Source organism: Salvelinus sp. IW2-2015, linkage group LG14 (genome assembly GCF_002910315.2).
Source record: "Salvelinus sp. IW2-2015 linkage group LG14, ASM291031v2, whole genome shotgun sequence".
Classification (NCBI taxonomy): Eukaryota; Metazoa; Chordata; class Actinopteri; order Salmoniformes; family Salmonidae; genus Salvelinus; species Salvelinus sp. IW2-2015.
Genome location: NC_036854.1, coordinates 50,962,244 through 50,978,047, shown reverse-complemented (window position 1 = coordinate 50,978,047; position 15,804 = coordinate 50,962,244). Strand labels below are relative to the sequence as shown.

Here is a 15,804-nt window from a genome sequence, read left to right as displayed (position 1 = left end):
AGGGGGTTGGAGACTTATCCAATTATGACATTTCATTTTTGTATTTTTTATATATTTTTTCACAATAAAAATGAATTATAAGTGGAGTATGGTGTGTAGATAAGTGGAAAATCCTTTAAATGGATGAAACTCAGGCACTGACACAACAAAATGCGAAAAAAAAGTTCAAGGCTGTGTAAACTTTGTATAGGCACTGTATATCAGTTCTTGGCAATATTCTGGGAATGTTCAAAAAAAAAAAATATTGTACACATTAACATCATTAAGCTCAAAATTCTGTTCTCAGAACGTGAAGAAAACTTTCCATAAAAACCACAAGAAAACGAAACATTCAGATAATGTTCTAAGAATGTGATTTAAAAGCATATACAGTCCGTTCTCAGCATCAACAAATCTCTCACTTTCCTCTATCTTGTTAAGTGTGTTCAGGTGTGTTGACCGCACTGAGTAATTGGCCACAAATGTTTTTAATGAACGTTTGCTTCTTTTGAAAATGGGGTCTGTTTGAATAGACTAAAATGAACAGCTTTGRATGCATAAAAAAAATGAGATGCTCGCTCCATCCTGGTGTCGCAGTGGACTAATTCCATGGATAGAGAACCGAAGATCAGAGGTTGGAATTGATTGATCATAAGTCATTGATGCCGTGTCTCAATAAACAAGACATGTGTTTGCATGATTCATGCCTGAGGAAATCTATTTCCATGTGTCCCATCTGTACTTAGAGTTATAAAAAATGCATTTATTATTGAAAAATTATGTGAACGTTTTAAGGAAGTTATTCGAAAACTTCCAAATAATTTATCATTTCCATTCTCAGAGCATGAATAAAACCTCCCAGGAAAACTTAAGGAACCAGAGTAAAACGTTTTTCAGAACCTCCCTGCATCCAAATAAGAAGCGTTCACTTCTGTTATCAGCACGTTTAAAAAAACGTTTCGTTTTACCGGTCCCACAACCAATGTGAAACCATAATACAGTGCATTCTCACAACTTCCAAGGAACCAAATGTGCTAACTGTTCACACTGCAGGCCTTAATGCTGAAATCAGTTTTGTTTCTCAAATACGTTTTGGAATACTGACTGTCCAAACAGCGAGTTACAAGTGACCAAATCAGATTTGTGTGTGATAAGACAGCAGTCATTTGCTGACATAGTAACGACAGGTGTGTGGGCAGCGGTCTAGGCTGATTGGTGGCACGCGTGCTTCCTATCACTCAGAAGTGATGTGGCAAGTTACGGTGACAACAATGCCTGCCATGGACGTTTTCTCGTTACTTTGAATGTTKAAAAAACATAGAGCGAGAACACCTTTAAAGCCTCAAAGGATAAGATAAAAAAACMAGTCATTTTTGGCTAGCAACAGCAGTGACCTAGCTAGCTAGTTGGCAGTTTAGATTTCAAGCACAGTCATTCACTAATTTGTTTGTAAACAATTAACTAGCTACTTAGCTACCACATGTTCTTGTCAAACTGTCAACAGAGTAGCTAGCAAGCAACAAGATATGCCAAATAACAGTCTAAAAACCATTTGAGGATAAAACAAACTCGATTTGACCATTCAGAAACAAGTTGCATGGCCAGGAATAGGAATCGGATTTGTATCCGACTTCAAACCACCTAATAAGGTGGTTTGAAATGTGGCTTGAAATATCCGATTCCATGTGCTTTTTGTCAGTTCAGTCTGCAGGAAAAAGAACAGATTCGATTCGCATATGCAAAAAATTGGGATTTGAGTCACTTCAAACTGCCAATGTGAACAAGGCTTTAGTGATTCAGAACACATGAATTCACTGGTAGCCAATTTGACTCTGTCAAACCAGGCCTTCAAGATGACAGTGCACATTCCTTAAGGCTCTCAGTAGGAGAGCCAATCATTATGGAGTCTCCTCTCCATACACCCATCTTATCAAACTGGACTGTCATTACTGAAGAGTGCCTGATAACTTTCGATATCTCCATCCATAGATGCATCTCTCCTCCTATCCAACAACACCATGAGCTAACCTTGGTTTGGGATTATCTCTTGTGCCTCAGCTGTAGCACATTGCTCATGAATAGCTAAACAGGTTACGCCACAACGTTGCTAATCTCCTCCTTCCAGACACTCACACACACACACGCACGTGCGCACACACACACAGGCATTCAAGCGCAGTGTCGGCTAACGGCTGAGCCAGATCTGGAATGTTCCATCGTTTTCAGAAAGAAAGAAAATCTCTTGTTAGTTGACGGTAAGGATTAAAGGATAATATTCTAGGTTTGTTTTGTTTTTGGAACAATAGGAAAACACAATTAACTTTCTGGGTGGGGGGGGGGCGGGGTTGAAACTTGAACCTGGCCACTTTTCGTTTCTTGCATGGTTCAATGGTTGAACGGTAATTGCCACCAGAGTAAGTATGATTAGACTGAGGCTGAACAAGGCCGTGCATCATGACATTTGGTCAACTTCATTGTTGATCACAAGCGGCAGGCGTGTTTATTAAGACAGAAGCCCTAGTGACAACAGGAGAAGCAGAGACCAGCAGCACCCACGAATGACGAGTGTCCCCTACTGTTCAATAGTAGAAATGCAGTGAAGGTCTGTGTTCAAGAGAGAGATTCTAAAGTGGGTTTTCCTGTGTTACTTCTAGCGATGCCAAAGGAGAGTGCTGCAGAGAGGAAGGACACACACCCACCGCACACTAGCCTGATCCTGGGCATTCTCGTGGTCTTGCTCATCATGGCAGCCGCAGCCCTGGTCACTGTCTACATCTACCACCACCCTACATCAGCCGCAAGCCTCTTCTTCATCGAGGTGAGTCTATAATACCACTATGTGGCTATCTCAACATTCAWACGGTGTGCTGTTCAATCCCTGTGTGCTCCCTTCTCCCTGAATCTCCTCTTCACCTGTCTCTAATGGTGTCTCATATGTCTGTCCAGAAAGCATACAAAATATGAAAGAAGAGTGACTCTCCCCCATAACTGTCAATCAAGCTTATATACAAAGACATGTATTGCTTTGACTTGTCAACAGTCCATAAGTAACCACTGGATTTAGAAGTCCCTTCGTTCTGGACTGTCTTTACCGGTTGGTCAGTTATGTCCCCTGAAGTACCTTAGAACAGCAGGCTGAGACCCATGCTAGCCTAAGGGTAGTACAGTATTACAACTGCTTGTGAGGGAGTCTCTCTCTCTCTCTCTGTCTCTCTCTCTGCCTCTCTCTCTGCCTGTCAGGTTTGATTATGATGTGTGCTTTCCTAACCTACCCCAGCAGATGCTTCCTTCCAAGGTCAGGCAATATGTCTGCCAACCACTAGACGCCCGTACGTCAGGGTGGAATAACAAACTACTCCCACTGTGTTTCTCTGTGTGCATCCCTAATTACACCCTATTCCCTATTTAGTGCACTACTTTGTCGACAGGGCTCTGGTCAAAAAATAGGGTACTATATAGGGAATAAGGTGCCATTTGGGACCAAAGCTCTATCAGGCCCTCCACAACAAAAAAAAGTAGAGTCATAATCTGGTCAGCGTTCATTACACTTTATCCCTGTTTCTCCAACTCATAAATATGCATGATTACTTTCACAGGGCGCAGGCAGTGAAACATGGCTCCACATGGTTCTTTGATGATAAATGCCTACGAAAGCTTTGGCAATGAATTGGTTTTGGTTTCATTTGTACCGTTTGGACGTCGTAATGAGACTGATTGATGTTTAAACCTCGAGAAAAATAAATGACAAATGCGCAATCTTCAAGGTCATTATCGCACAACGAGCCAATCCCTCATCAAGGAACAATTTTCTCTGAGAGAATCAAATGCTTCTCCCTCGGAGCTCTCATCACTCACTGAGTGGTTTAGTACATGGCACATATCAAACGGCGAGAGCGTGTCAATTAATGTCATGACATTTACTCCCAATACATCTGTTTCAATCACGCATACCTAAGAGGTTATTAACTCTGGAAACGCCATATATTATATTTCGCTGTAATACAATGTGCTCGCTTGTTTCTACCGCTATACATCCATATGTAGCTCCGGGGGGAAGTTCTCCCTAGGTACAGATCTAGGATCAGCTTCCTCCTCTCCCTAATCCTAACCTTAACCATTAGTGGGGGAAATGCTAAACTAACCCAGGATCAGCGTTTAGGGGAAACAAGAAGAACGTGACAGCTACAGAGAGAGCTCAGCTGAAATAGGGTGTAGCACAGTGACCTAAACCTGGGCACAGGTCAGTAGCATTGCAGACCTTTGGCCTTTGACCCTAGTCTGTCACCTCAATGACCTCTAATCCCTCTCCCCTTCTCCAGAGACGTCCCAGCAGGTGGCCGGCCATGAAGTTCCGGCGAGGGTCCGGTCACCCGGCCTACGCGGAGGTGGAGCCCGTGGGCCAGGAGAAGGAGGGCTTCATTGAGTCTGAGCAGTGCTAAGGGGCATGCACCGCTCCCCCCCCCCCCCCCCCCATGCGACTGATTGACGCTGGTCTCTTGTTTTGTCGATTCAAACGCTCACTGTCAATATTGTGAAATGAGATGAGAAAATCGTGGCGGTGTCACTTTGAAATCCCATGCTTTTTATCTGGTGGTCTGAGAGTAGGCCTCGTGTTTGGTGGACTACCACGGTGAACCTTCAAACCTGGCTTGTTCAACAGAGAGCTGATCTGAGAGCTGCTGAGGGAGGGTCACTGCCAGAGGGACTGTGCTGTGGGGAAAACCTTAAACTGATTTCAAGTCAGTTCTTCGTCCAAGCCCAAAGTCTTCGAACACTTCACACTCACGGTGGTGAACGTGACTGACTTCTCGGGGACAGAGGGAAAGTTACGGTGTCATTGAGTGGGTTGTACAGTGTGACTGCCCTACACTGGTGGTGTGTGATGTGAGGGGGGAGTAGTAGGAAGAATTATACAGTATATTTTTCAGAAAGAATACAGAGTATGTGAACAGAGATCTTGACTTTAAATGTTGGTGAGGCTGTATAGGCCTTTATATATCCTTTGGGGTTTTTGCTAATTTACTGTTCATGTTTTTCTGTTGCTTTTTTTTAACTGGGGTTTTATTATTCCTAATCAGTGAGGGGATTTTGTCTTGCTTTCCACTACCATAATAAGGCTTCTTTACCGTAGCTTTTACTCCATAGCGTGGTTCAATAGTGTGATATGCTCCTGCTACTGCCACTCATCCCACCAAGGAGTAGCAGACTTTTGTTGGTATCTCCTTTTTACATAAAGTTTGTTCGATTTTTTTATTTTTTATGTTGTTTTTTTTACATTGATTTCAGTACTGCCGTGCCATTCTTTCCCTGACTGGAGTTTGCTCAACATTCTTTGCACAAAGTTTTTCATGCACTTACATCTTTATTTCATTTGGTACAATTGCAAAATTGCGAGACAGGCGCTTTGTGAGTGTGTGTGGCTGTGTGTATGCATGGTCTAAATGTGAGTGAGCGCGTGTGTGTGTGTGTGTGTCTCTGTGTGCGTGTATGTTTGTGCGCGCATGTTCTGGTTCTGTGTAATTGATACTGAGTGGTTGACCGGAGGTATTTTACATCATTTATTATAAGTTTGGGACATACCTGGCTTGAGTATACCTAGGTTTTGATTTTATGTATACAATGTGGTTTTCAAGTAGTTTGACCCAGGGGCGTCAATTGGGTATGGCAGTCCCCATACCCTAGCTCAATACTAACCATTTAAAATAGGCTACTAAAATCATTKCAATCCCGATTTTAAAAGACAAATGCAGTTTAGCAGTATTAGCGGGGTGGCTTTAGGAACAAACATCCCTCGGAGCGGGATGGTGAACAGCACAACATTTATTTTAAAACAGTGTAGAGGTAGAAGATTGCTGTAGATGGCTAGGATGCTAGGTAACTGCCGTTTGACTTGGAATGAAATTAAACTAGAGTTTTTAATCCCAGTTCTGAGCTAGGGCGTCGCAGCTAATTGCTGTATGACGTGTTTGAGGTGAATGAAGCTACAGCAGCTGAGGTGATGATGGCTGGAGTCAATTTCGTTTTTTGCTGTTCTCCAAATAGCATTTCTTACTTTTTAAATTGTGTAGAAATGCATTAAATAACTTCGATCCCGGGCTATATCACAACCATCCATGATAGGGAGTCCCATAGGGTGGCGAACAATTGGCCCAGCGCCGTCCGGGTTTGGGGAGGGTTTGCCCGGGGTAGGCCATCATTGTAAATAAGAATTTGTTCTTAACGGACTTGCCTAGTTAAATAACATTTTAAAAAGCTGAAATGATGCCCCTGGTTTGACCTGCTGCTGAATCTGATCTTGTACAGGACTGGAGAATATGCGTTACTGTTCTATGGAGTGAGAAATCTGCCAAAACGTTAAACGAATGTAACATTAGAATCGTAAATAACTTGGTGGAGATTTTTGGCAGATATCTAACCCCATACTGTTCCAGCTCTTGTTCTATATTAATGGATGGCTAGTCCATGTCATTTAACCCTAGCATAGCATAGTGCCTTCACAAAGCATTCACACGCCTTGACTTTTTCCACATTTTGTTGTGTTACAGCCTAAAGTTTTTATGGATTAAATTGAGATTTTGTGTCACTGGCCTACACACAATACCCCATAATGTCAAAGTGGAAATATGTTTTCAGAAATGTAATTACAAATGAATTAAAAATGAAAAGCTGAAATGTCTTGAGTCAATAAGTATTCAACCCCTTTGTTATGGCAAGCCTAAATAAGTTCAGGAGTAAAGAAAACGCTCAGGGATTTCACCATGAGGCCAGTGGMGACTTTAAAACAGTTAGAGTGATAGGAGAAACCTGAGGATGGATCAACAACATTGTAGTTTCTCCACAATACTAACCTAAATGACAGAGTGAAAAGAAGGAAGCCTGTACACAATACAAATATTCCAAAATATGCATCCTGTTGGAAATAAAGCACTAAAGTAAAACTGCAAAAAATGTTGCAAATAAATAAACTTCATGTCTGTCCTGACTACAAAGCATTATGTTTGGGACAAATCCAACACATCACTGAGTACCACTCTTCATATTTTCAAGCATGGTGGCGGCTGCATCATGTTATGGGTATGCTTGTCATCGACAAGGACTAGGGAGTTTTTGTAGGATAAAAATAAATGAAATAGAGCTAAGCACAGGCAGAATACTAGAGGAAAACCTGGTTCTGTCTGCTTTCAAACAGACACTGGGAGACAAATTCACCTTTCAGCAGGACAATAWCCTAAAACACAAGYCCAAATATACTCTGGAGTTGCTTACCAAGACGTAATTGAATGATCCTGAGTGGCCTAGTTATAGTTTTGTCTTAAATCGACTTGAAAATGACTGTCTAGCATTGATAAACAGCAAACTTGACAAAGCTTAAAGAGTAATGCACAAAAATTGTACAATCCAGCTGTAATCGCTGCCAAAGGTGATTCTAACATGTATTGACTCAGGGGTGTGAAGTATATACAGTACCAGTCAAAAGTTTGGACACACCTATTCATTCAAGGGTTTTTATTATATTTTTACTATTTTCTACATAGTAGAATACTAGTGAATACCTCAAAACTATGAAATAACACATATGGAATCATGTAGTAACCAAAAAAGTGTTTAACAAATAAAAATATATTTTTTATTTGAGATTCTTCAAAGTAGCCACTCTTTGCCTTGATGAAAGCTTTGCACACTATTAGCATTCTCTCAACCAGCTTCATGAGGTAGTCACATGGAATGCTTTTCAACAGTCTCACATGCTGAGCACTTGTTGGCTGCGTTTCCTTCACTCTGCAGACCAACATACGCACTATACACACACATGCTCATAGATTTAGTACTGTAGACATGTGGTAGTGGTGGAGTAGGGGCCTGAGGGCACACAGTGTGTTGTGAAATCTGTGAATGTATTGTAACTTTTTTTAAATTGTATAAACTGCCTTCATTTTGCTGGACCCCAGGAAGAGTAGCTGCTGCATTGGCATTGCAGACCAACTCATCCTAAACCATCTCAATTGGGTTGAGGTCGGGTGATTGTGGAGGCCAGGTCATCTGAAGCAGCACTCCACCACTCTCCTTCTTGGTCAAATAGCCCTTACACAGCCTGGAGGTGTGTTTTGGGTCATTGTCCTGTTGAAAAACAAATGATAGTCCCACTAACACAAACTAGATGGGATGGCGTATCACTGCAGAATGCTGTGGTAGCCATGCTGGTTAAGTTTGCCTTGAATTCTAAATATATCACTGACAGTGTCACCAGCAAAGCACCCCCACACCATAACACAAACTCCTCCATGCTACACGGTGGTAACCACACATGTGGAGATAATCCGTTCACCTACTCTGCGTCTCACAAAGACACGCTGGTTGGAACCACAAATGTCAAATTTGGACTCATCAGACCAAAGGACAGATTTCCACCGGTCTAATGTCAATTGCTCATGTTTCTTGGCCCAAGCAAGTCTCTTCTTCTTATTGGTGTCCTTTAGTGGTGGTTTCTTTGCAGCAATTCGACCATGAAGGCCTGATTCGCACAGTCTCCTCTAAACAGTTGATGTTGAGTTGTGTATGTTACTTGAACTCTGTGAAGCATTTATTTGGGCTGCAATCTGAGGTGTAGTTAATTGCAGATTTCTGAGGCTGGTAACTCTAATGAACTTATCCTCTGCAGCAGAGGTAACTCTGAGTCTTCCTTTCCTGTGGCGGTCCTCATGAGAGCCAGTTTCATCATAGCGCTTGATGGTTTTTGCGACTGCACATTCAAAGTTCTTGAAACTTTCCAGATTGACTGACCTTCATGTCTTAAAGTAATAATCGAGTAATGATGGACTGCTGTTTATCTTTGCTTATTCGAGCTGTTCTTGCCATAATATGGACTTGGTCTTTTACCAATAGAGAATGCCAAGAGTGTGCAAAGCTGTCATCATGGCAAAAGGTGGCTACTTTGAAGAATCTCAAATAAAAAATATATTTTGAATTGTTTAACACTTTTTTTGGTTACTACATGATTCCATATGTGTTATTTCATAGTGTTGATGTCTTCACTATTATTCTACAATGTAGAGAATAGTAAGAATAAATAAAAACCCTGAAATGAGTAGGTGTGTCCAAACCTTTGACTGGTACTGTGTATGTGATATTTCTGTAATTCATTTTCAATAAATTTGCTAACATTTCTAAAACATGTTTTTACATTGTCATTATGGGGTATGTGTGTAGCTGTGTGAGAGAATTTTTCTTGCTGTAATTTAGGCTGTAACAACAAAATGTGGAATAAGTCAAGGGGTCTGAATACTTTCTGAAGGCTCTGTATAAACTTAAACCTTTGTAGATTGCCTCAAAACATGTACAGATTTCAGGTTATGAATGAAAAATCTTACATATTACATGTTAGATTATTACTATTTTGTCTTTCTTTTTGAGTGGCCTCTCTTTTTTATTCAAATGTGAAATAATGAATCAATCATTGCATATCTGCTGTTGCTGATCGATATACAGGACAAGGCTTTCATGCATTGATCAAATCAAACCAAAAAAAGTTTTTTGTTGCTTCAAACTTATGATTTACAGTACCAGTCAAAAGTCTGGACACACCTACTCATTCAAGGGGTTTTCATTATTTTTACTATTTTCTACATTGTGGAAAAATAGTGAAAACATCAAAACTATGAAATAACACATATGGAATCATGTAGTAACCAAAAAAGTTTAAAACAAATTAAAATACAGTTGAAGTCGGAAGTTTACACACAGTTACGTTTGAGTCATTAAAACCTCTTAAGGATTAGCCCCTTTTTTTCAATTTTCGCCTAAAATGACAAATCTAACTGCCTGTTGCTCAGAACCTGAAGCATGGATATGCATATTCTTGGTACCATTTGAAAGGAAACACTTTGAAGTTTATGGAAATGTGAAAGGAATGTAGTAGAATATAACACAATAGATCTTTTAAAAAATTTAAATATTTAACCTTTATTTAACCAGGTAGGCAATTTGAGAACAAGTTCTCATTTACAATTGCGACCTGGCCAAGATAAAGCAATAAAATAAAAAAAATAAAAAAAGACAATACAAAGAAAAAACTAACCGTTCTTTTGTATTTTTTTGGTACCATCGTCTTTGAAATGCAAGAGAAAGGCCATAATGTATTATTCCAGCCCAGGTGCAATTTAGATTTTGGCCAGTAGATGGCATCAGTGTATGTGAAAAGTGTTCGACTGATCCAATTAACCATTGCGTTTCTGTTCATAACGTTGTATCAAATCTGCCCAAATGTGCCTAATTTGTTTATTAATAACTTTTCATGTTCAAAATTGTGCACTCTCCTCAAACAACAGAAGAGTATTTGTTTCACTGTAATAGCTACTGTAAATTGGACAGTGCAGTTAGATGAACAAGATGAACAAGAATTTAAGCTTTCTGCCAATATCAGATATGTCTATGTCCTGGGTAATTTTCTTGTTACTTACAACCTCATGCTAATCGCATTAGCCTACGTTAGCTCAACCGTCCCATGGAAGGAACACCAATCCCGAGGAAGTTTAATTAAACCTAATTTTTCAACCACTCCACAAATTTCTTGTTAACAAACTATAGTTTTGGCAAGTCGGTTAGGACATCTACTTTGTGCATGACAAGTAATTTTTCCAACAATTGTTTTCAGACAGATTATTTCACTTATAATTCACTGTATCACAATTCCGGTGGGTCAGAAGTTTACAAACACTAAGTTGACTGTGCCTTTAAACAGCTTGGACAATTCTAGAAAATGATGTCTTGGCTTTAGAAGCTTCTGATAGGCTAATTGACATCATTTTAGTCAATTGGAGGTGTACCTGTGGATGTATTTCAAGGCCTACCCTCAAACTTAGTGCCTCTTTGTTTGACATCATGGGAAAATCTTTTWAAAAATCAGCCAAGACCTCAGAAAAACAAATGTAGACCTCCACAAGTCTGATTCATCCTTGGGAGCAATGCTACCAAATACTAATTGAGTGTATGTAAACTTCTGACCCACTGGGAATGTGATGAAAGAAATAAAAGCTGAAATAAATAATCCTCTCTACTATTATTCTGAAATTTCACATTCATTAAATAAAGTAGTGATCCTAACTGACCTAAGATAGGGAATTTTTACTGGGATTAAATGTCAGGAATTGTGAAAAACTGAGTTTTAATGTATTTGGCTAAGGTGTATGTAAACTTCTGACTTCAACTGTATACTTTATATTTTAGATTCTTCAAAGTAGCCACCCTTTGCCTTCATGAAAGCTTTGCACACTCTTGGTATTCTCTCAACCAGCTTCATGAGGAATGCTTTTCCATCAGTCTTGAAGGAGTTCCCACATATGCTGAGCACTTGTTGGCTGCTTTTCCTCCACTGCAGTCCAACTCATCCCAAACCATCTCAACTGGGTTGAGGTTGGGTGAATGTCTGGCCAGGTCATCTGATGCAGCACTCCATCACTCTCCTTGGTCAAATAGCCCTTACATAGCCCGGAGGTGTGTTTCTGGTCATTGTCCTGTTGAAAAACAAATGATAGTCCCACTAAGCGCAAACCAGGTGGGATGGTGTATTGCTGCAGAATGCTGTGGTAGCCATGCTGGTTAAGTGTGCCTTGAATTCTAAATAAATCACTGACAGTGCCACCAGCAAAGCATCCTCACACCATCACACCTCCTCCATGCTACACGGTGGGAAACACACATGCGGAGATCATCGGTTCACCTACTCTGCGTCTCACTAAGACACGGCGGTTGGAACCAGAAATCTCAAATTTGGACTCATCAGACCAAAGGACAGAATTCCACCGGTCTAATGTCCATTGCTCATGTTTCTTGGCCCAAGCAAGTCTCTTCTTATTATTGGTGTCCTTTAGTAGTGGTTTCTTTGCAGCAAATCGACCAAGAAGGCCTGATTCACTCAGTCTCCTCTGAACAGTTGATGTTGAGATGTGTCTGCTACTTGAACTCTGTGAAGCATTTATTTGGGCTGAAATCTGAGGTGCAGCTAACTCTAATGAACGTATCCTTTGCAACAGAGGTAACTCTGGGTCTTCCTTTCCTGTGCCGGTCCTCATGAGAGCCTGTTTCATTATAGCGCTTGATGGTTTTTGCGACTGCACTTTAAGAAACTTTCAAAGTTCTTGAAATGTTTTAGATTGACTGACCTTCATGTCTTAAATTAATGATGGACTGTCATTTCTATTTTTCCCCTTTTTTTTAAATTAACAAATAGGACTATCTTCTGTATGCCACCCCTACCTTGTCACAACACAACTSATTGGCTCAAACGCATTAAGAAGGAAATAAATTCCACAAATTAACTTTTAACAAGGCACACCTGTTAATTGAAATGCATTCCAGGTGACTACCTCATGAAGCTGGTTGAGAGAATACCAAGAGTGTGCAAAGCTGTCATCAAGGCAAAGTATGGCTACTTTGAAGAATCTCAAATATAAAATATATGTTGATTTGTTTAACACTTTTTTGGTTACTACATGATTCCATATGTGTTATTTCATAGTTTTGATGTCTCCACTATTATTCTACAAGAAAAATAAAGAAAAATCCTGGAATGAGTACGTGTGTCTAAACCTTTGACTGGTACTGTATATACTGTACCAAGACCAACCGAACAAACAAAATGAAATGTATTTCAACATAAATTGTAGATTGATCTGAGAAATATGCCATGTGTTACAATAGTAAACACTGTACTATTTACAATTACAAAGGATTCTACAGAAAATTATCTCAATGTGCAATATAATATTCATCTAGTTTCATTATGCATTTCTAATTTTCAAAGGTTTAGTGATATCATAGATGGAATTATTTAGAGTTACATCATCTATTTTGAATTAATCCCCCATTGCACTGAGACCAAAGACCCATCACAATGTTTATTTTGTCAGCATACTAAAATGTTCTCCACCCTGTACCGTGAGAGCTTCCCTGGGTCCCAATGTTCCCAATCTCTCACTCCATTCCCCACCGGCCAAATGATATCTCACCACTTAACGTTGTATCAAACCACTGCATCTCCTACGGCAGTCACCACTTTGAACACACCACCTCAGACCTATATTCACTCAGACAAACACATAGAGACACACGTAGACACACGCAGAGAAACACGCACACACACACACTCCAGAACTCAACCCTGCTTTATTCATTACTAGTCCATCTACAGAGGTTGAGTGACTGAGCACAGCAACCCACTACTCCACTCTACTGAACATTACTGTAGGACCCAAGGACTTTCAAGCCCCCTGCACGAGAGCAGCCCTTTCACGACGCCCTATAATATCAAATTATTTTCCAAAACAGTGTTAAAGAGCAGATGGGACAGAGGGGGGTGGACGTGACTACCCCAAATGGCTTTTCCATGCCTACAGACATTTTATCTAAGTCCCACATGTTACCCTATTCTCTACATAGTACACTATAAAGGGAATAGGGTGCCATTTGGGACTGAGACAGATTGGCTGAGTTTTCCACTGTGGAGAAATGCTGTGTAGTTTGGGCATTCTGGGACATTTGCTTGTTCCACTCTGCCACCGGAAACGGCTAATGTTTTTATAGCCACTCAAGGTCTGTGTCCCAAATGGCACTCTAATCCTTATTTAGTGCACTAGTTAGACCAGGAGCCATAGGGCTCTGGTCAAAAGCAGTGTTCTACATAGGGAAAAGGTTGTCATTCAGTAGGACGGAGCGTTCAGTCTATGTTACACAGAGTGATTGCAACACTTTCAAACGAGCTGGTCTGTGATAAGAAAGCTATTTGTGTTTCTCCAGTAATCACTTGCGTCACTAATCTCACACTGATTGCTTTCACCCAACATGCTAACATGGCTTTTTTTAGATTGAGAAGAGCAACATTGTGCTGTTGTTGAGATAGGGTGCACCCTACTGCAGAGTGCGGTTACTCTTGTTTCCAGACAAATGAGGTGAAACGAACGATGTAACTCAACAGTGATTGCCTGACCTCAAAATGGAGGACAGAGGATTCAAATTTCTTCTAAACTGTGACCCCATGTTTTGTTCCCGATCTCATTGGAGAATTCTTTAGGAAACGATGACTCGACATTAGAGCCGGGAAAAAAATCACACAATACCCTAGCAGCCGGTCATTTCTGTAACCACTGTCATTTTGATTGCATTTTAAATAATAAAGAAAGTTGTTTAAATCACATTTCCACTATGCTGTCCACATCGAACCTTAGTTACTGTTGTGACATTGGGGAATGGTACAGTACGAATATAATGAATCATTTAAACATAAGCAGCAACACAAAAGAGACTGCCCTGGTGACCATGCTGCCCCTCTCGGTCTGTCTCTTATTCTCCTCCCCCTGATGTGTTTTCATTCCCTCCAGCAGAGTCCCTCTTCTTCTTCTTCTTCCCCCTTTGAACTCTGTTGGTTCTTCCCGCCGTGTGAGTGCGGACAGCTCTCCGTCTCTCGACGGGGGACAGTATTTTACTGGGCCGTTCCCCATCGATCGCGATGATTCTAGTAAACAAACAAAACCACTCAGTGGAGTGTTAGGGTAGCCAGTATTTCATCAGCTGTTCATTCTGTTCCTTCTTGCAGCATTGATGTAAAATACGTTTTWAAAAAAAGGGGAAATATGAAATGACTATGGCTGGGTAATGTAGTGTAGTCTGCTGGATTTAGCCTCTACATCAATGCGTTTTCGCATTGCAATTCAGCCAAAGCAGTGACTGCAATCTCCCCGGAAATTGAGTTTTCGACAAGCGCTAAGAGGAAATATTCTGGTGGTGGTCTATACTATCATTCAAACACAAAGCTTGGTCCGAATTATTCACTGGCAAACACCCTCCTAGCATCAGCAAAAACTGTCCCATCCAACCCAAATTCACTTTTGACTATTCTATTTCCCTGCTTTTGTGGATTAATAAATGAATGGCGCACACACACACACACACACACACACACACACACACACACACACACACACACACACACACACACACACACACACACACACACACACACACACAGAGAAACAGATTGAGGAGGCTTGTAGTAAACATTAGTATTCTGTACCCCCAAGCCACTAGACCCCATAACAGAGATGGTTAATTGAAATATCACACCACAAACTCAAACAACTCAAAACCCCCTGGACCCTCTCCAATTCGCATACCGCCCTAACAGATCCACAGATGACGCAATCCCTACTGCACTCCACACCACCCTCTCCCACCTCGACAAGAGGAACACAAGCAAGAATGCTGTTCATTGACAGATCAGTGTTCAACACCATAGTGCCCTTCAAGCACATCATTAAGCTAAGGACCCTGGGACTGAACACCACCTTCTGCAACTGGATCCTGGACTTCCTGACGTGCTACCGCCAGGTGGTGAGGGTAGGCAACATCACATCCGCCATGCTGACCCTCAACACGGGGGCCCCTCAGGGGTGCATGCTTGGGACCCCTCAGGGGTGTGTGCTTAGTCCCCTCCTGTACTCTCTGTTCACCCACGACAGCGTGGCCGAGCACGACTCCAACACCTTCATTACGTTTGATGACGACATGACGGTTGTAAGCCTGATCACTGACGACGATGAGACAGCCTATAGGGAGGTCAGACACCTGGCAGTGTAGTGCCAGGACAACAACCTCTCCGTCAACGCCAGCAAAACTAAGGAGTTGATCTTAGACTACAGGAATCTGAGGGCTGAGCATGCCCCCAGTACATCACTGGGCCCGAGCTCCCTGCCATCCCAGATGTCTCTACACCAGGCGGTGTCAGAGGAAGGGGCCCTAAAAATTGTCAAAGACTCCAGCCTCCCAAGTAATTGA

General features: G+C 41.2%; 1 protein-coding gene across 1 annotated transcript in view; it reads left to right on the top strand.

The window, feature by feature from the left end:
* The window catches only part of LOC111973179 (plexin domain-containing protein 2-like), a 199,547-nt gene extending 185,380 nt beyond the window's left edge, over positions 1 to 14,167 (top strand). Inside the window, exons 14-15 of the mRNA XM_024000446.2 lie at positions 2,634 to 2,797; positions 4,299 to 14,167. Coding sequence (XP_023856214.1) covers positions 2,634 to 2,797; positions 4,299 to 4,418 — 284 coding nt within the window. The 3' untranslated portion in view covers positions 4,419 to 14,167. The remainder of the gene's footprint in view (positions 1 to 2,633; positions 2,798 to 4,298) is intronic.
* The last annotated feature ends 1,637 nt before the right edge of the window (positions 14,168 to 15,804 follow it).